We start from the raw sequence: 21,638 nt of genomic DNA on the forward strand, positions 1-21,638 counted from the left end.
GGTGGCCCCGGATTGGCCCAGGACAACCGTGGTACACAGACATGCAGAGGCTCCTCATGGAGAGACCTCTGTGCCTCCCCCCACACAGGGACCTTCTCCAGCAGGGCCCAAATATTCACGAAGATCTGTCTCGATTCTGTCTTACAGTTTGGCCTTTGAGAGAGCTCGCCTGAAGAAGTGCGGTTACTCTGTGTCCATGATCGCCACCTTGCTTCGCGCGCAGAGTTCTCAAGGTCCCTGGCATACGTACGGATCTGGAGAACATTGAGGCCTGGTGGGAGGGCCACAGGTTGCCTCCAAACGGCAAAGATCCCTATGGATTCTGGAATTTTACAGGATGGCCTGAAGAAAGGGTTTGTCCCTCAACTCCTTCAAGGTCCAGGTAGCAGCTTCTCCTGCTTCAGGGCTGAGGGTGAACGGAAAACTGTCTGCAACATCTGGACTTAACTCCCGACCACCCAATTTAGGAAAATGGGCTGTTTAACCCCATCTACTATTGGACTTCCTAGTAGGGCCTTCCTTCAGACTGATGCACAGTCTATCGCTATGCCTATTAACACTAAAGACTGTATTCTTGGTGGCAATATCCTCGGCCCGTCGCATCTCGGAACTACAGGCACTAACCTGTCGAACTATTCCTTCGATTTACTCAAGGAACAGTACAGCTTCTCACTGCCCCCTCCTTCTTACCAAAGGTGGTCTCGTAGTTTCACTTGAATCAATCCTTCTCCTTACAGACACTGGAGGAACACAAAGACACGGAAGTCTCCCGCTTTCTTCGCCATCTAAACGTCAGGAGATTCTTAGTGCGGTACCTGGAGAACTCTGAACCCGTGGGCAAGACGGATCGCTTGTTTTATTCTTCATAGCAGGAAGAAACGGGGCGAAGCGGCTTCACGAGCCAGATCAAGGAAGTAATCAAGGCAGCTTACGTAGAGGCAGGGAAGCCTTTATCCCTTCAGGTGAAAGCTCATTATACTAGGGCCCAGCAGTATCCTGGGCAGAAGCTAAGCTACTGTCGCCTGCCGACATCTGTCAAGGAGCGAAGTGGTCTTCCCCCACACACCTCCAAGTTCTACCGCCTGGACGTCCAGGCTCGAGAAGACGCAGTCTTTGCAAGGGTGTTGCTAACTGGACCATGGGCAGCCTCCCACCCCGTTCGGGAGTAGCTTTTGAACATCCCAGTGGTCCTGAGTCCATCTGGCTATATGTTAGGAAATGGAGAAATTATTTACCTGATAATTTTGTTTTCCTTAGTGTAGACAGATGGACTCAGCATCCCACCCATGGCTGCCCAGGAGAGGCACCAAGTAATCACCTATGAGGCGAACCTTGATTCCATATGAATATGGGTAAGCCGTCGCCCTACCCCTAGTTCAGGGCATCTACATACAGTATGGCTGGTTTCGACGCTTATGTTGGCTGAGTACACTGGCGGTCTCTAGTTTTTAATCAAGTTTTGTAACTAAGGGTTTAATCAAGTTGTATCCAAATTCTAATCAAGTTCTTCGATTTATATATGTCCACAATGGCTTTTCGAAGAGAATACTGAAGAGCTGAGGTCACTGCAGGGGTATATCTAGGGTGAAGTCAGCTTTGAAACCTGACTCTGTCTCCCAACTGTTAGTAGGGGAACACATAACCCACTGGTCCTGAGTCCATCTGTCTACACTACACTAAGGAAAACAAAATTATTAGGTAAGTAATTTTTCCATTTCATTACATACGTTATAAATACATTTAGTATAAAATGTACCTACTAATAGTCTAAGATGATTTGGCAGTTTGTTTCATAACATTGGGTCTATAATTGAAAGCACACAGTTCTGTGTTTCCTGTAAATGGGCAATCTTGATACTGGGAGTCTCTAAAAGATTCTGATATGATCGAGAAGGTACATGGTATTTAAGTATAATAGGTATTCTGGAACATCCTCTTGGAGGGATTTAAATACTAAGGTAGTGATTTTAAATTTCAATCTTCGAATAACTGGTAACAGATATAAACTTTGAAATAGCATGTTACATGTACATTCATAAGGGTTCCTAAAACTAAGTGGTGGGCTGCTGAATTTTGTAATAATTGTAAAGCCTGTAGATATGAATTTGGAAGTCCCATGTGTAAAGAATTTTAATAATTGTTAATATGAAAGCTTGCACTATCATGTGAAAATCAGTCTGAGCAGTGGTTTAAGTGCTGAAGCTGCTTTAGTCTAAAATATCCAGCTTATAGGATTGAAACTTAATTGAGGAGTATTAACAATTTTAAAAACCTAAATTGTGGATATGGTCTACAATGTGATATTAACCCCATCGGTAAACAAGAGTACTGTCAGAAGATCTTGACTTTCTTGATCCAAAGAATCTGACTTTTTTAAAATTTAAAATCAGTGTATTTCATTTCATCCAGTCATTGACAAATCTGAACACTTTGAAATCTGCTGTCATATGGCTGAGGTATATGTATATACAGGTAGGTATAGCTGGATATCATCAGCGTAGAACTCAAATAATAAAAGAATCCAATAACGCAAATAATGGCTTTAAATAAATATTAAAAAGCACTGAGGACAATATAGATCCCTGAGGAACTCCTTTGTCTGTCTGAAGAATACCAGCTGGGGCCCATTTCTCACCTGTTGCTGACGAGAAAATGAGTAGGATTTAAACCATTGAAGTCCACTTCCAGCTAGTCCTAATTTTTTCAATCTGTCTAGTAAGATCACATGACTTACGCAGTCAAAAAGCGGAATTGTATATTTATTGTGGTTTTAATGTTGTACCAAAACATTCAGAGCTTGAAATACCACAAAGAGAATGGAGAGCAGAACCCAGGAAAATGTAGGATGCGGTCAGTAGAACTCCCACACACAAATTTTACTTAATTTGTGTGTTCCTCATTTTTATTTATTTATTTTTTTTTTCTTTCAACAACAAAGGACTAGAGTTAAGTAGTATTTTATCTTATAACTGATACAGATAGAACTGGACATGACTTATAACACCCACCAATTAATATTTATTATGAAACTGTTACAGTATTTTGATGGCACCTGTTTAGTTGATATAATTTAAGACATTTTATGCAACATGACGTTATGTGCCCTATTATGAATCGCTGTGAAGGCATGTAGCTTAACGACGGTATAGAATAAGATTTTAAATAAATAAATAAAAATAAATTGCCAAGCTTGCCTAATATTGGATAGACCTCCCTTATTTGAGTTTTCGAAACACTGAAATTTTTAGGAATGGAAAATGTTCCACTCCACATCTCTCTCACTCTTTTTGTCTCCTTTCTTGCCAATATCCCCTGCTTCTCACTTCCCTTTTATCTGTCAGTTTTCTCTCTCCTCTCCATATGTCTTTACTCTTGGGTTGCAGGACTTAGTACTCCAGCACAGGGTTACAGTGAGTGTGCTCTCTTGGTCCCCATGGTTGCTCCTCCATCCAGAAGGGGAGGTCTCTGCATGCAGGAGCAACTGTGAGGACTAGAAACTAGGGATGTGCAGAGGACGCCATACGTTGTATCGGGGAGCAGATACGTTGTATTCGGCCGTATGGCACCCCGATGCTGTTAATAACGGTGATTTCTATTCGTAGTCCCAGCTAAATTAAAATAACTACAACCCCCACCCTCCTTATCCCACCCCCCCCATTCCCCCCCCCCCCCCCCCCCCCCCCCAAGACTTACCAAAACTCCCTGGTGGTCTAGCGGGGAGTCCGGAGCCATTCCTTGCACTCACACCCTCTGTGCTGGTTTCATCATGGCGCCGATAGCCTTTGTCACAGGGGCTACCGTTGCCATTGGTCAGCCCCTGTCACAATGGTCATCGGTGCCATCTTGTGCTCCTACCATGTGACAGGGGCTGACCAATGGCACCGGTAGCCCTGTGACATAGTATGGGCAAAGGCTATCGGCGCCATTTTGAGTACTGGCATCGGACGGCCGAGTGCAGGAGGGTCGTTCCGGGACCCCCGTTGGACCCCCAGGGACTTTTCGCCAGCTTGGGGGGGCCTCTTGACCCCCACAAAACTTGCCAAAAGTCCAGCGGGGGTCCGGGAGCGACCTTCTGCACACCGGCTGTCCGATGCCAGTACTCAAAAATGGCGCCGATCGCCTTTGCTCTCACTATGTCACAGGTACCGACGGTCTGCCCCTGTGACATAGTGAGGGCAAAGGCGATCTGCTGCCAGTATTCAAAATGGCGCCGATCGCCTTTCCCCATATTATGTCACAGGGGCTACTGGTGCCATTGGTCAGCCCCTGTCACATGGTAGGAGCACAAGATGGTGCCGTTGATCATGTGACAGGGGCTGACCAATGGCACCAGTAGCCCCTGTGACAAAGGCTATCGGCGCTATGATGAAACCGGCACCGAGGGTGTGAGTGCAGGGGATGGTTCCCGGACCCCCCGCTGGACCACCAGGGAGTTTTGGTAAGTCTTGGGGGGATTCAGGAGGGTGGGGGGTTTGTTTACATTTTTAATTAGGTGGCCGTATAATTCGGTGAAGATTCGTGTATTCGTGGGGAATCGCGATACGTTTCGCTTCCCCACGAATACTACGAATAGTGCATTATATGTTGCGGATCACCAATACGGCGAAAACGAATGCACACCCCTACTAGAAACGCACAGGGAGGAGAAAAGCTTTCCTTTTGGATACTTTACTTACTTTCCTTGTTGCCTTCCCTTCCTCTCAGATCCCCAGAAGCAAAGAAAAGGAAACTGGTATCAAATGGACCAGCCTCCAAAAAGGCAATCAATAAAGATTCTTCTAGCAGTGAAGACACTTCCAGTGAGGAAGATGAACCTCCCTCTAAAAAGCCAGGTAGGAGTTGGCCCTTGCTGCAGAATCATGGGAAATGTTCCGAGTTGGGCTGGGCAGCTGCCCCTCATCCCTTGTTCCTAACTGATGTTTCCCCTCTCTCACCACCATCATTGAGCTGACCAGCAGTAGGAGAAGGAGAGCAATGGCATCTTAGGCAATGTTTTCTTGTGCTGCATGGGCCAGAGTTTCTCTTGGTACTTGGGTGCTCTGGTGGTTCAAAGCGTGAGTCCAGCTCCTGGCAGCAGAGGAGGGTGGGCAGAGATGGGGGGGGGGGGGGGGTGAGAAGAGGCTGGAGTTGTATGAGAGAGGAGCTGGGTTGGGGGGGGGAGGGATTTGAGTGAGATGTGGGAGAGGGAATTACCTGCGGGATCAGCTGAGGAAGGGGGTTTATGTGTGTGAGGGTGCAGTGCCCAGGGAGGGGGGGGGTGTGCGATTGGAGGATGTGAGAGCACCAGGGATATGGAAAGGAATAGGAATGCAGCCGGGACCTTCCTTCCGACACTTCCCCTTATACTAGAATTGCCCCAACCTCCTCTATTATATGCCATTGATTTCTGTTCCTTGTCAGGTCTTGAGATCCCACTGTCTGTGTCTGTATCAACCCCTCCCCTCCCTCACCATTGAAACAAGGAGACGGGGTTGGAGGAGATGAGACTGGGAGCACACAGCAGAATAGAAAACAATTGCTCTGCTCCATTGTCCAGTCTCTCCTCTCCTGTTTCTCAAAACATGCTGCGTGTGCAGTGCCTGCTCCAGTCTCCCTCCTTACCTTCCTGTAGGGGTATGAGGGGGCGAGTGGAACACGTACACTGCAGGGAAGGAAACGGTTGGTGCCCTCCCTTTTCCAGCCCCCCCCCCCCCCCCATCCTCCCTGTTTCCTGCAGGCTGCTTGCAGGAGGAGGGTCCAGAGCAGTAAAGGGAACAGCCAGGGGCCACAGGCAAATGGATTCAGGGCACGGACATTGTGTGCCCATGGCTACTATTGCCCCAGGGGGTAGGGGATTATTATAAAGAGAAGGGAGTAAGAGGTTTTGTGAATAGAAGGAGCCAAAGGGGAGGTGTGCTGCATAAAGGCAGCGCAGGGGGAACAAAAAAAAGCAAAAGCTGGGTAGAGGGAGACAGCCAGAAAACAAAGGATGATTTAGGAGAGACCAAAAAATCAGAGGATGAAAGTTTAAAAAAAAAAAAAGTAGGGAGGAGACTCTGGACATGTCTGGAAAATTCAAGGGTTTGCTTATCTTGAGGTTAATGGTGGAGTGAGTTGGGAGAGGAAGTTCATTAATTTTTCTAGTATACATTGTAGTGCCAAAAATGGCCATGTTGGTGCCGATGCCCCTTTCTTGCCAGGTAGGTGCCACGCGCAAGGTGGGTCTCGTCTTGTTTCCTTTAGCTTACTTTCTGGGTGTCTCCTACCAAAGTGCATTGGTGCCTACACGGTGATTTGTTTCCTTGTTTGCACTAGAAGATGCTGATTCATTGAATTCCTCCTTCCCCCATTGCTAATATACACTAATTTCGGCGTGAGCAAGGATAAGTGTAAACTTTGTTCGGTTACTGCATCTGAAATTTTATGACTTGCTTCAGTTTATAAAATACAACTAAGCAGTAATCTGAAGATAACATGTTAAAGTGTGTAAATGCTTTGGCCAGTAGGGATTATGGCCCAAGCAACTAAAGTGATGTTTATGACAGTGCTTAGCTATGCTTGTAGGTGACCAGTTTAAACATGAGATGAAGAATATCGAGTTCAAAGAGGGCGTAGATCGAGGTGTATCGTGGGGGGGAGGGGGGCATTCTAGGGTGGCTCTGAGGCTTGGTCACTTGGTTTCTCTAGTCGTCAGCATTGCCTGTTACTGGATGCACTTATGGTTCTGTTCTTCATTATAAGTTTATGCTTTTTACTTGGAGAGAATTTAATTTGACCTGCATGATTTCCTTGTCCCCCATCCCTAGCGATCCAGCCGGCGAAGGTGACAAAGCCTGCGGTGAAGGCGGCCCCTGCAAAGCCGGCCACGAGCAGCAGCAGTGAGGACTCCAGCGAGGACTCGGAGTCAGAAGAAGAGGAAGCAAAGAAAAAGGTAAGGAAGAGGGATCCTTCCAGCTGTTTTCTTAAGATGTTCCCGAGCCTTCTATTGATGCTCCTTTGAATAAAGGAGCTTGGGTTTGCTTTTCATCTGTCTAACCGTGATTTTGAGAAACTGTTTCTGGAACAAGCAGCAATATATTTTAACTGAAAAGACTTTGTCTGTTGATTGTGATACACTGACCACACAGATCCCCCAACTCTCTAATTTCTTTATTGCTCAGTAGTTTCCCACTGTTCAGTTTTGGCTGTTTGCCTCTCTTGGGCATCCTGAGTCTTCATTCACAGCATGTTGGCCTCACAAAACCCCCATCCCCTTTCATTATTATATGATTTGTATAAGAAGGAGGTTCTCTCAATTTTACAAGGATTTATATTTGAAGATAATAGGAAACAATAGTTCCCTGTACATACCAGGATCAGTCCAGACCACTGGGTTATGCCTCCCTTCCAGCAGATGGAGTCAGAGAAAAGCTGATAACCTGGTGTGCCACCTGCGAACCTTTAGTATTTCTCTGTCTCCAGCAGATGAAGGATGGCATAACCTGCGGTCCTGATCCTTTGCAAAATTCTTTATTTGATTTGATTAATAAGTGAAGGGGGTACCCTAACCTTAGTACCTTTGACGAGATCAACTTGTAGTAAGTAGTAAAAAAAAAAAAAAAAGACTGAGATCACTTTGTAATAGGCAAGGCTGGGCTCCTGCCCTTCGCCTTAATATCCGGAGAATATTGACACAGCCCAGTGAGTTGGGGGGGATTTACCAGTGGGCTGGGCCCTCCCTCCCCCTCCCCCCCCCCATACAGTGCCAGAGATGTCTTAATTCCTTTGGTGGGAGCTACAAATTGTATATTTCCTAGTGGGTAGCAGATGGACTCAGGACCAATGGGTATAGTGTACTCCTGATAGCAATTGGAGACGGATCAGATTTCAATCTGACGTCGGCCCTAGTACATATACCCCTGCAGGAAGTGCAGCTCTTCAGTATTTTCCGTCTCCATGGCAGTTAGGGACTCTATGCACGCTAGCACAGCGTTAGAGTGAGTTTTACCAAAGAAATCTTACCTCTACAGACGAGCCCGCTCTCCTGCGGTGACACACGTTGGGTCCCTCCCCCAGTTGAGAATTCCCGAGGTGATTTCTGCGATCCCTCGGAGGTGAGCCTCGGTCCGGCAGCCAACCCACGGCGGAGACCTAGCCCCCGACATCGGGTGAGGCTGAGAGGCAGAGGGTGCAACCTCGAGCGCGGCAGTGAAGGTATTTTCTCTCTTCCCCCGCAGCCGGAGACTGCCCGGAACGAAACCGGGAAGCACCAAGACAAGGTAAGGTAGAAATCTATTTAAAAGTCTCCGGTCTCCGAAGCTCATGGAGATGCACAGGTTGCCAGCCGGGCCCTAGCAGGGCTAGACCCCAATCAGATCAGAGAGTCCTCCGATGTGGTCGCTGTATTGTCCACGTGGTCGCAGTCACCATTTTGTCCCCGTTTGCCACCCTGTTCGCCGTCTCGATCCGTGCGCACAGAGGCGAGCCGTGCGCACAAATGCCTTGGCGCACAAGCAAAGCGCATAGCCATGCACTACGGTGCTGGGTGCATAATTTCGACCCGTGCACACAACAGTGCGCACATCTCTCTATATGCGCGCATCAAACCTACGTGCGCAACTTCGACGCACACCGGAGCGCATAACTGTATTGTACACGCACAAGCCATGGCACCACCTGAAAATAAGCTCAAAGCTCAGGGCCTTTGCCCAGCATGCCACATTAGAGATGCACAGTATAAGGAGGCCACGGCCCTGTGTATACAATGCAAAGAGGTCCTAGGGGAACCAACTCATGGCCCTCCCCAGCCGGTACTGGACCCCAGCCTCTGGAACAGTACGCCGGACCTAGCATCACACAGTGGACCCCCCCTCAAACAGGGCTCCCCAGGGACATGACGCCCCCCTAGTCTAGAACCAGCTTCTATCTCCTGGGTGGAATTCTTCAAAGGTCTGCATACCTTCGTCCACATGCAACCGTGGCCTCAGGCTCCACCAGAGGACCTCAACATGCCAGGACCCTCTTTGCCCAGGGAAGTGATCCCACTGCCCAGAAGCCCCACCTTCGGGGACACGGACATCTCAGATGAGGAGTCAGAACCCCTGGAGGAAGGGGAACTCCCTCCGGGGACAGATCTCCATCGAACCATGAGACGCTTCTTCACCAAGGACGAACTTCCAGACCTGGTCACGCACAGCTTAAAAGAGCTTGCCATCCCAGGCCCAAGTGCCTTGGGGGAACCTAAGACGAACCCACTTTTGGAGAGACTTCGTCAGACCTCTCGCCATTTTCCGCTATTACAAGCCATCCAGCAACTAATTGACCTGGAATGGGATGCCCCAGAAACCACGTTCAAAGGGAGACAGGCTTTGGCAACCATGTGCCCTCTGGGCCCAACCGCCAAAGATCTCCTGGCATATCCGAAAGTGGATGCCATGGTCTGCACGGTCTCGAAGCGCACTACTATCCCAGTGGAGGGAGGAACAGCACTCAAGGATGCTCAAGACAGACGTCTGGAATCTATCCTCAAACTGTCCTTTGACGTCTCCACTATGTCTTTACAGATCGTGGCCTGCTGTGCCGTGGTGACATGTGCCTGCTTAGCACAGACCAGGAACAACACTCCTGGGGAAGCCCTGGAACCAGCTGTATCATTCCTCGGACGCAGCTTCGGATCTAGTATGCACAGCAGCTAGAGGAGTCTCATCCGTCGTGGCAGCCAGGAGACCAATCTGGCTCTGAAATTGGTCAGCCAACGCATCCTCCAAAACGAGACTCACAAGGATGCCCTTCAAGGGAACACTGCTGTTCGGAAGTGAACTAGAGAAACTAGCCAACAAGTGGGGCAAATCCCCACTGCCGCGGCTACCGAAGGACAGGAATAAGAGAAACCAGCGATCCTTTCCCCAGACCTCCAGGGGCAGAGGATCACAGTGCTTCAACCCATATAGAAGCTCATATCAAGCGTCCCGCCCCACAGGCTGGAGCCAGTCCTTTCGGAACAAGCACAATAAAAGGGGAGCTACTCGGGCCCAGGCTCCAGCCGCACCCCACTTTCAGGGTGATTCAGTAAAGTCCACGGGAGAGCGGGCGAATGCCCGCTCAGACCACTCACCTGTGCGCGCGATACAGTATTCAGATGAGGCCCGGCAGTAGAAACGGGCAAAAGGAGGCGCTAGGGACACTAGCGCGTCCCTAGCACCTCCTTTTTGACAGGAGCAGCAGCTGTCAGCGGGTTTGACAGCCGACGCTCAATTTTGCCGGTGTCTGTTCTCGAGCCCGCTGACAGCCACAGGCTCGGATACCGGACGCCAGCAAAATTGAGCGTCCGGTTTTCGACCCGACAGCCGCCGGCCGACTTCCATTTTTTTTTTTTTTTTTTTACTCTTCGGGACCTCCGACTTAATATCGCCATGATATTAAGTCAGTTTTTACTGCTTTTCTGTGCACTTTCCCGGTGCCGGAAGAAATTAGCGCCTACCTTTTGGGTAGGCGCTAATTTCTGAAAGTAAAATGTGCGGCTTGGCTGCACATTTTACTTTCTGAATCGCGTGCGAATACCTAATAGGGCCATCAACATGCATTTGCATGTTAAGAGCGCTATTAGTTTTGACGGGTTGGATGTGCGTTTTCCGCCCCTTACTGAATAAGGGGTAAGGGAAAACACGCATCCAATGGCAGGTAAACAGTGCGCTCCGTCGGAGCACACTGTACTGTATTGGCCTGAACGAAAATCAGCCGACCCATCCAAAGGAAGAAGCCATAGGGGGGAGACTGGCCTTATTCTACCAAAGATGGGTCGAGAGAACTTTGGACAAGTGGATCCTATCCATCATTCGAGAGGGATATTACCTGGATTTCCACCACCTCTCTCCGGACAAGTTTGTGGAATCTCCCTGCCATGACCTTTCCAAGAGAATGGCAGTGGAAGCTACACTTACCAAATTACTAGCTTTAGACTCTATAACACCGGTGCCTCCGCAACAAATAAATACTGGCTATTATGCCATCTTATTTTATCGTTTCCAGGAAGGAAGGAACTTTCAGACCTATCCTGGACCTCAAGGCGGTCACCCGTCACCTGAAGATTCCTCGCTTCCACATGGAAACCTGTGCTCTGTAATAAGGGCGATACAACCGGGAGACTTTCTTACCTCCCTGGATCTGTCGGAAGCCTACCTACACATTCCGATCCATCAAGAGCATCAGCGTTTCCTACGCTTCTCGATCCTGGACCATCACTACCAGTTCCGGGGACTAACTTTCGGGTTAGCCACTGCACCCCGGACGTTCACCAAGATCATAGTGGTGGTGGCAGCAACACTGAGGAAGGAAGGAATCCGCGTGCACCCATATCTAGACGATTGGCTGATCAGAGCGAAATCCCCAGAGCTTTCCTAGATCTCATGGAGGCTTATTTTCACATTCCCATTCGTCAGGCACATCAAAAGTTTCTTCGTTTTCAGATCCTGGGCCAGCACTTCCAGTTTCGTGCTCTCCCATTCGGTCTTGCCACTGCCCCCCGCACTTTCACCAAGACCATGGTAGTCGTTGCGGCAGCTCTCCGTCGGGCAGGCATCTTAGTATATCCTTACCTGGACGATTGGTTGATAAGGGCCAAGTCCGCCGCTCTCTGCATGCTCGCGGTAGACAGAGTTTTAGCCCTTCTCACATCTCTCGGCTGGATAGTCAACTACTCCAAAAGCACTCTTCGGTTCTCACAAGAGCTAGAATTCCTGGGTGTTCTTTTCAACATTCGGGTCCGGAAAGTTTTTTTCGGACTCGCGAACGCTCAACTTGATTGATCAGTTGAACACTTTCGTCACTCTTCCGCTTCCCATGGCGTGGGATTACCTGCAGGTTCTAGGGACCATGGCTTCCACGATCGATCTCGTCCCCTGGGCGTTTGCTCATATGTGTTTGCTCATATGCGACCCTTACAGAGAGCATTGTTGTCCCGTTGGAAGCTGAAGTCGGAACAGTATCAGGAGATTCTCCCTCTCTCCGACTCTACCATCGCCAATATACAATGGTGGTTCTCCCAGGCTAACCTTCTCAAGGGGATGCCTCTTTTGACTCCCTCCTTGGTCATAGTAACAACGGATGCCAGCTTCTCCGGATGGGGGGCTGTCTGCCAATCCCATGTGACTCAAGGTTTCTGGTCCCTGTCCCAGTCTCGGTGGCACATCAATTGTCTAGAAGCCCGAGTGGTTCGCCTGGCCCTCAAGTTTTTTCTTCTTCTGATTCGCCACAAAGCGGTCCGAGTGCTATCAGACAATTCCACCACGGTGGCTTACATAAATCGACAAGGGGGGACTCAAAGTCGTCTAATGGCGCTAGAGGCCAGCAAGCATTTTCTCTGGGCAGAGAGGCACTTGGATCGCCTGGCGGCTTCCCACATAGCAGGCAAGGAGAATGTCCAAGCCGACTTCCTCAGTCGACAACATCTCGATCCTGGCAAGTGGGAGTTGTCAGACGTAGCGATGGATCTAATCGTGCGCAGGTGGGGTCCCCCTCATGGCGACGCTAGCCAACGCCAAGGCTCCCCGGTTCTTCAGCCGGTGGAGGGAGCATTGCTCAGAGGGAGTGGATGAGCTGGTTCTTCCCTGGCCCTCCGATGTTCTTCTACATGTTCCTACCGTGGCCGTTAGTGGGGAAGGTTCTTCGGAGAATAGAGCTCCATCGCGGACCAGTTATTCTCGTGGCCCCCGAATGGCCCCGGTGGCCGTGGTTCGTGGACCTAGTGAATCTCACTGCTGACGGCCCTCTTCGTCTCGGTCATCTGCCCCATCTCCTGCGTCAGGGTCCCATATTTTTCAACCAGGTGGATCGCTTTTGTCTAGCGGCATGGCTTTTGAACAGAGACGTTTGAGACGCAGAGGATATAAGGAAGAGGTCATTGCTACCCTCCTTAGGGCTCGTAAGAGTCAACTTCACTTACTTATGTCCGGGTCTGGAAGGCTTTTGAAAACGTCTGCGAGGATTTGGGCTTTTCCGCTTGTTCCCCTTCTGTTGCGGTGATACTCTCTCTTTTTCTTCAGTAAGGTTTCTCCAAGGGTCTTTCGGTCAGCTCCCTGCATGTTCAGGTCTCGGCGCTTGGTTCCCTCCTGGGTTCCATTGAAGGTCGGCCGGTAGCCTCTCATCCGGATGTTGTTAGTTTTCTCAGAGGCGCTAAGCATCTAAAGCTGCCTATCCGGTCTATTTGTCCTTCGTGGAGTTTAAATTTGGTTCTTCGAGCTCTTTGTACGGCTCCGTTCCAACCTCTTCGTCATGCCTCTCTCGAAGACTTGACTCTCAAGACTGTTTTCCTGGTTGCTATCTGTTCAGCCAGGAGAGTGTCCAAACTTCAAGCTCTATCTTGTAGAGACCCTTTCTTGTGTTTTTCGGACTCGGGCGTCTCTCTCAAGACCGTACCTTCTGTCTTACCTAAGGTTGTTTTGTCTTTTCATATTAACCAGTCCGTTGAACTTCCCGCTTTTTCTCCAGAGGATATCGCAGCCTCTGGTGGTGGTGATCTTAGTCATCTAGATCTTAAGCGAGTCTTATTGCGTTATCTTGAGGTCACCAATGATTTTCGTGTCTCTGATCATCTTTTTGTCCTGTGGAGTGGACCCTACAGGGGGAATCAAGCTTCTAAAGCTACAATCGCTCGCTGGTTGAAGGATTCGATTTCCTCTGCTTACATTTGCAAGGGCCGAGCAGTTCCTGAAGGCCTAAAAGCTCATTCTTTGCGTTCTCAAGCGACCTCTTGGGTGGAGTCTCAATCTGTGTTGCCGCAGGAAATTTGTAGGGCGGCTACATGGCAATCCCTTCATACTTTTGCTCATCAAAACCGCCTCATTGTTCAGGCTCCAGTCTTTGGTTCCTTTGGTCGGCAGGTTCTTCGAGCGGCACTATCTGGGTCCCACCCTTTGTAGGGAAGCTTTGGGACATCCCACGGTGTGGACTGATCCTGGTACGTACAGGGAAAGGAAAATTTAGTTCTTACCTGATAATTTTCGTTCCTGTAGTACCAAGGATCAGTCCAGACACCCGCCTGTTCTTTTCTGTCCGCTCGAATCTTTTTCCAGGTATTTTTGTCTTTTTCCTTCTTATAGGATTTCTTTCATTCCTGGATTTTGCTTATAGGCACCGGAAGCATCATTATGATGATCAGGGGTAGTTATACAAGAGTGTTTAGTTTACACAGTTCATTCAATTGTACTGTTATTTGTTGGTTTAAATTACATTTCTAGTTATCCTGTTACTTGCTTGATCTTATACCTTTCTGCTTTGACAATGGTTATACTGAGGGTTCCTGGGTGGGTTCCGTTCTTATATGGGCATGCCTCAAAACTCTGTTCTGTCTCCACCTGCTGGAACGGGGGCTTTACCCACGGTCTGGACTGATCCTTGGTACTACAGGAATGAAAATTATCAGGTAAGAACTAATTTTCCTCTGTGCAACTCCTTGGCCAATTTTCAGAAGTCCACTTAAACACACAAAATGTTATGAAAATCGGGTCTAATACAAGTAAGTCCGAGGCCTTAAGAACAAACTTATCTAAGCCAAATCTTGAGAGCCTGCGACAGAATCTTCTATTTCAGTGGGCCAAATCACATTTGAGGTATCCTGGGGTTAATATAATCAGTGAAGAGTCCAGTTTTATTGGTATTCCCCCCTCAAGGCAAAACTCTTCAATATACAAGCATTGTTTAATTGGCGCCACAGTTTGCCATTCTATTACTGCCCTCAGTTGAGCTAACAATTTTTAAAATTTTAAAAGAACCTCTAAAATTCCTAAGATTTGACATAAGGCTGTCTGAGAGACACGGAGTCTACATCTCCAGGTGTGCTGGGGAAACTATATTCTGCAGCATTCTACAAACTAAATCAGCAACCAGAATTGGAAGAGTTTGAAATAAATGGCACAATCCGGGGAATATATCCATTTTAAATACTAGCTAACTGGCCTAACCAAGGAAGTGGACATTTTACTCACAACTGAAGCTCCTTCGCTACAGAAGCCAAAAGAGACAAATAATTCAGGGTAAACAGCTTTACTCTTCACTGGCAGGAAACATTTACATCTTGTCCATGTTTAAAAGTGGGCTAATTTTATAGTAACACAGTTTATAAGCTGAGTTTGGCTATATCAGTGCCCCATTCTACTTGTCTTATCCTGTTTAACATATGAGCCACTGGACAGTCCCTAAGCCAGCTTTTGCATTCTGTAGTCTCCCATATTTTAGTAAGGGATTGCTGGTCCTAGCCATGGTGTAGCCAAACAGTTAAGATTTCTTGTGGTGGCGCTTTCTTTCTCCTTCATGTGATGTGGCATTGAAAGAATGTTGAGACAAATATCCTTAATATATTACTACACGCCTCACTTCTGTTGGGGGGTGGGGGGCTGCTTTCCCTCCATTGGTTAATTCTTATTAACTTTGTTCTTGTCTCTTTGTGTTTGGACTTCTGACTTTCTCTCAAGGCCATTATTTTTATGCGGTATGGGTGAAGATGAAGCATTCTGGTTCATTTTGTATACTGTCTTTATTTTCTTTTCTTTTTTTTTTGTTGTAGAAAGTTCCAGCCACAAAAGCAGCTCAATCCAAATCTGCAACTACAGCAAAGTCTCTGAGCGTTGCGGGGAAAACTGCCCCCAGTAAAACGACCCCTGCGAAAGACAGCTCCAGCAGTGAGGAGTCAGAGAGCTCGGAGGATGAGAAGCCAGCTGCAAAACCCAAACCCAAGCCTGGTAAGATGCCGGGGAGGCAGTGAGCTAGACCCCAAGGGTCTTGATATGTGTTTAGGGAAGGGGGTAGCTGGGAACACAGCTTGCCTCTGAAGATTTGAGTGGCTAAACTGCCCAGCCTCAAATACTAGAGCTGGTCCCCCATCCTGCTAGTGTAATCACCTTGCAGAGGAAACAAAGGTCTGTCAGTTAACATTCCTTTGCAAGTAACAGCCTGGAGTCGTAGTATGTTTTGATTCTATTCTAAAGGCCAGCAATAAAGATGATGTAGTGCATGAGCTTTTGAGACCTTACAGATCTTTTACGTTTCATGAAGTCCCTTGCCATGTGTCCTGTGGCTTTTTCATTTGCATGTGGTGTTTTGAGAGAGGACACAAACTTCCTTGGAGCTCGTCGATGCAACAATCAAATCCCCACCACTTACTTGCAGGCATTTCAGCATCCAGTGGGCTTAAGCACTCATTTTTAGCACCCAAGGAGCCACTTCATTCGTGGATCTCAGCCTCTACCAAAATCAGAAAAACCTTCAACTTAAGAGATACGAGGAGTTTTCCCAGCTAGCAGACTACCTCACCTCAGTTACAAATGCAGAACATACAGACCCTCACCAAATAAGAATAAAATGGCTATAAAGTATAAATAGGTGCAGACAAAAAAAAAAAAAGAAACTGGAAATTACTAAAAGCCAGACTCATGCAGTACAATAATGCAAAAACAGAAATATCAGTGGATTCCATTACAGCAGAATTTAAATGTTCTTAAATAAAATGTCACCATTCTTCATAAAACAAAATCAAGAAATATAAATCGATCATATTAATAAAAATATTTCAAAACAGATGACAAATAGGACATCTAATAATCAAGTGATAAAAATAAACTTTAAACATTTCCCAAAAATCAATCAAATATTGGAAAACAAATACCAAACAGCCGTTAATTAAAATTAAGTATAAAAAAAAACCCTCCCCCTCTCCATACCTGGAAACTTGATTTCCAGTCACCCTGAGATTGAGTGGATTAGTTGGGAGGAGATGGGAACACACAAACTTCCTCCCCTCTCTCTCATATACATCTGTTCATTCTCAGACACTCACACACCCTTCTACCTTCTCTTCTTCTCACTCCCCTCTTCCTCCCTCCCCTTCTCCCTTTCCTTCTTTCACCTACTTCCCAGTCACCCCTTTCCTCTCACTCACCCCCTCGCTTTCTCTCTCAATCATTCGCTTTCCCACTCAATACTCTTCCCTCCCCTCCTGTCCTTCACTCCCTCTTCTCTTCCCAATGTTACTAACTTTCCCTCCTATTCACTCCCTTCTCTCCCCTTCCCTGTCTCACTCCCTCCATCACTCACCCTCAAAGTCCCTGTCTCTTGACACTGCCTCACTCTCACCCTCTTCTGTCCCCTCATTCTCAACTCCTTCCCTTTCCTGTTACTCATCCCCTCACTCCCTTCCCTTCTTTCTCAGTCATTCCCTATCTTTCCTCCATCGCTCACCCCTTTCCCTTCCCTCTGTCATTCACCAATCTCATCTTCTTCCCTTTCCTCACTCACCACCCTCCTTTCATTCCCTAGCTTAATTAGTCATACCCCTTCCCTTTCAGTTACTATGATGGCCTTATGACTCTCCCTTCCTCCCCAGCATGTCGCCATCTTCTACCTGCCAGTTGGATGCTGGAAGCCTGTGGGCAGGTCACTATCAGGCCTACCATTGCTTGGGGCCTCTTCTCGCTGGCGGGACTGAGAATCTCACCAGCCCGCCACTAAATGATACTGCCGCATGAGGAGCCTGCAGCTAGCACAAGGAGGCAACTGCTTTTCTGATTGACACCTTAAACTACAGCAAGCCAATCTGATCGCCAGCCCAGGCCCTGCTGATCTGCCCACCTGTCCCCCATGTATTGATGCAAATGGCTTATTGAAAAGGTGTCAATTGCATCTGTAGTGCAGGCCGCTGTGCTGCACAAACGCTGACCTGCCCACCCAATGCCTGCCTACCCTCCCCCTACTCTGTCCCTACATCATCATTAATGGCCGGACCTGGCGACATGCATTTCAACACATCATCAGAAGCAACATTTGATGACAGTATCATATGTTCAGCAGTCTGAAAGAGCATCACAAGCCGCACCTAATAATAATTTAAAAAATGGATGTTGGGCTGGACAGAAAGTGAAGATGGGCCGGATTTGGCCTGTGGGCATTAGTTTGCTCTTCCCTGCTGTAGGACCAGCGATTGGAGGACTGTTCTGTACACATTCATTGTAAGTAAAGGTTTCAGCAGTGTTAACAATCTCAACTTATAAAATACCATTCTTACTACTTTCTGAATATGCGGTTTCATTATTCAGGCAGGATCTATAACAGGCCACAGACTTTTTTATATAATGATAAAGCAACATCTTACAAAAGACTAAATTACTAATTTAGTCTTTTGTAAGTTTAACCACATGCTTGTCAGGTTCTTATGGCCTGGATTGGCCACTGTTGGAAACAGGATGCTGGACTTGATGGACCCTTGGTCTGACCCAGTATGGCAATTTCTTATGTTCTTAATTCTTTATTCTTAATGGGGCGGATTTTCAGAGCCCTGCTCGCGTAAATCCGCCCAAAACCGGGCGGATTTACGCGAGCAGGGCCCTGCGCGCCGGGAAGCCTATTTTACATAGGCCTCCCGGCGCGCGCAGAGCCCCGGGACTCGCGTAAGTCCCGGGGTTCTCGGAGGGGGGCGTGTCGGGGGCGTGTCGGGGGGCGGGCCCGGTCGTCGCGGCGTTTCGGGGGCGTGTCGGCAGCGTTTTGGGGGCGGGTACGGGGGCGTGGCTACGGCCCGGGGGCGTGGCCGCGCCCTCCGTACCCGCCCCAGGTCGCGGCCCGGCGCGCAGGAGTCCCGCTCGCGGCGCGGGGATTTACGCCTCCCTCCGGGAGGCGTAAATCCCCCGACAAAGGTAGGATGGGGGTTTAGACAGGGCCGGGCGGGTGGGTTAGGTAGGGGAAGGGAGGGGAAGGTGAGGGGAGGGCAAAGGAAGGTTCCCTTCTAGGCCGCTCCGATTTCGGAGCGGCCTAGGAGGGAACGGGGGTAGGCTGCGCGGCTCGGCGCGCGCAGGCTATACGAAATCGATAGCCTTGCGCGCGCCGATCCAGGATTTTAGCCGATACGCGCGACTACGCGCGTATCTACTAAAATCCAGCGTACTTTTGTTTGCGCCTGGAGCGCAAACAAAAGTAGGCTATTCGCGCTCGTCTGAAAATCTACCCCAATGTGCAGGACCCAAGAAAATCTCTTGGGAATTCTCCATTGCTTTTGCAAGGGATAAAAAAAATACATAACCCCAAAATCTCTTAAAACATTTCCTAAGGGAGCTAAAAATAAGTTAAATAAAACTGATAACTCTGACTCTTGGGGAACACCAGACAGGCAAGATCACCATGTGGAGGCAGAGGCTCCCAATTGTATGTTACTTTCTTCCTAATAAAAATGAGAACAACCAAGATAATTTGCTACCAATGTCAATATTGCAGAGTTGAGTAATCCATCATATCATGACGGATGGTATCAAAGGTTGCAGACACATCCAATTGCACTAACACTTCCTCGTCCCCTCTTTTCTAAACAATGATAAAACGAATCTAGAAAGCAGAGAAAGTAGTAACTCGGTACTGGGCATTCATCTAAAACCAAACTGTTGATCTTCCAAAATACAATGCTCATTAAAAACTCTTCAAACTATGAGTAAACACAGTTTTCTACAATTTTGGCTAAAGTGGGTAAATTGGAAATAGGCTGGTAATTTTGAAAGTTCATTTTAGGGAATATTACCATCTTTCCTAACAGGTCTTAACTGTCACCATTTTAAGGCAGTCAGGCACCGATTGTTCCTTATTGACCATTGTAATAAGGCCAAATAACTTTCACTTTCTTTACCAGTGCAGAAGAACAGGGATCTATCAACACTTGCAACTTCGCCACTTCATTGGCTTATATGCGGGTTTGGAGAGTTTTGTTGAGTTTTGTGTTTGGTTTTTTTTTTAGGCCTGCTGTTCTTCCTCGTTCAGTTAAGATCCCACTCATTCTGGACTTTTTGCAGGATGGGTTGAATAAAGGATTGTCCCTTAATTCCTTGAAGGTACAAGTTGTGGCTCTTGCCTGTTTCAGGGGCCAGGTGAAGAATGGTTCATTGTCTCACCCTGATGTGATCCATTTTTTTTTTTAAGGTTGTGAAGCACGTTAGGCCTTGAGGTTTCCGGTTCCCTTGTGGAGTCTTAACTTGGTTCTGGATTTTTTGTCGGGCCCTACGTTCTACCGCTGCGTAGCCTTTCCATGTGGCTGTTGACCTTGAAGACTGTGTTCCTGGTGGATATATGTTCAGTGCATCGAGTTTGAGCTGCAGGCCTTGTCTTGCCAGGAGCCATTCTTTCGGGTGACTCCAGGGGCATTATAACTGCGTACTGTTCCATCCTTCTTGCCCATGGTAGTCTTGGACTTTCATTTGAATCAGTCAGTTTCCTTTTCATCCCTGGATAAGGTCAGGGATGCAGAGGAGTATCTCCTCTTCCCTGTACGTACCAGGATCAGTCCAGATGGTGGGTTATGTCCCCTATCCAGCAGATGGAGTCAGACAAAACTTCGGAGGATGCTGGCATATTAACCTGTGCACCCTCCCTAGATCCTCAGTATCTCTCTGACTCCACAGATAGGAGTAGGGGAACCTGGTGCTTCCCCTGACTGGACATCTCTCCACACTTCTATTTCTCCTGTTTTCTTCTAAGATTGGATCAAGTTATTTAAAAAAAAAAAAAAAAAAAGTTTTCACAGACTGTTTAGAGTTTTTGTCTTCCTTGCAAGCAGTGCTGTGTGGGCACTTCTTCTCCTTTCCCTTCTCCTGTGGGTAAGTGACTAGCCTGGGGTTTGCTTCTGTCTTTTCTTTCTTCCAGGCTCTAGTTTTTTCATTTCAGTGCTTAGGGCGGTGGATGCTGGTGGGGCCAGCCTCTCCCCCCCTCGCCGCGGTGTTCCCCAGCAGCCCCGAGACGCGCATTCCCCGGGGCCACCGCAGCAGGGAGGTTTCATTCCCCTGCTGTCCATTGCCGGGGCTAAGGGTGTAGCGGAGGCGTTTTTCCCGCTCCCCCGCAGCGCGAATCTCCTTTTGGATCCGTTGTGGCTTGCTGCCTGCTCCCTCCCCCAGTCGCCTCCGAGCATGCTGTGTTCACCACGATGCTCGGCCTGCGGCAGCCCGGAGTCGCAAGGATCGCGTGAGGGGCTATGCTCTAGGTGCCTCCCTGGTGGGGAGGGCACCTCTGTGCCGCTTACGACATCTTTTTCGCGCGCCTCAGCGTGCCATGGACTGCAGAGGCCGGCCCCGTCTCCGCTTTCAGCGGGAATGGCGGCCATCTTGGATTCGGAGGAGTCCACGCTGCAGGCATCGGAAGGTGAAGGGGAGGATTTCCTGGACATGCCACCGCCGATTCTCACTTCGGTCCCCGTGCTGGCTCCCCCCCCCCCCCCCCCCCCCCCAAACCGCGTTCTCCGCAGAGTTCATTGTGCTTATGCACAATGCTTACTTGCAGCGCCTGGAGCATCCCAGGGACCTTGGTCCAGAGCCTCTTTCATCAGAGGTCCAGAGCCTGTTTGTTCTTTATGGCGGAAGAAAGCAGGGTGCTCCAGCTTCACGGGCTACCATAGCTCCTGAATTAAGGAGGTGGTCACGGCCACGTATGTGGAGGCTGGAAAGCTGTTGCCTACTCAGGTTAGGGCTCATTCCACTAGGGCTCAGGCAATGTCACGGGTAGAAGTTAGTTTGTTGTCCCCCATCGATATCTGCTAAGCTTGCAGCATGGTCCTCCTTACACACTTTTTCCAGGTTTTTATCATCTGGATGTGCAGGCCCAGGAGGAAGCAGCCTTTGCATGTGCAGTGGTGATTGGACCGCGGGCAGCCTCCTACCCTGTTCAGG

The 21,638-nt window shown here is 48.5% G+C and overlaps 1 protein-coding gene across 2 annotated transcripts in view; it reads left to right on the forward strand.

The window, feature by feature from the left end:
• Nucleotides 1-21,638, forward strand: part of NOLC1 (nucleolar and coiled-body phosphoprotein 1) — a 99,176-nt gene that overhangs the window by 11,489 nt on the left and 66,049 nt on the right. For both annotated transcript variants that reach the window (XM_029609010.1, XM_029609009.1), the window contains exons 3-5: nucleotides 4,705-4,832; nucleotides 6,786-6,910; nucleotides 15,518-15,692. In XM_029609010.1, the coding sequence (XP_029464870.1) occupies nucleotides 4,705-4,832; nucleotides 6,786-6,910; nucleotides 15,518-15,692 (428 nt within the window). The remainder of the gene's footprint in view (nucleotides 1-4,704; nucleotides 4,833-6,785; nucleotides 6,911-15,517; nucleotides 15,693-21,638) is intronic.

The sequence above is a fragment of the Rhinatrema bivittatum genome, chromosome 7, assembly GCF_901001135.1.
Source record: "Rhinatrema bivittatum chromosome 7, aRhiBiv1.1, whole genome shotgun sequence".
In the NCBI taxonomy this organism is placed as follows: domain Eukaryota; kingdom Metazoa; phylum Chordata; class Amphibia; order Gymnophiona; family Rhinatrematidae; genus Rhinatrema; species Rhinatrema bivittatum.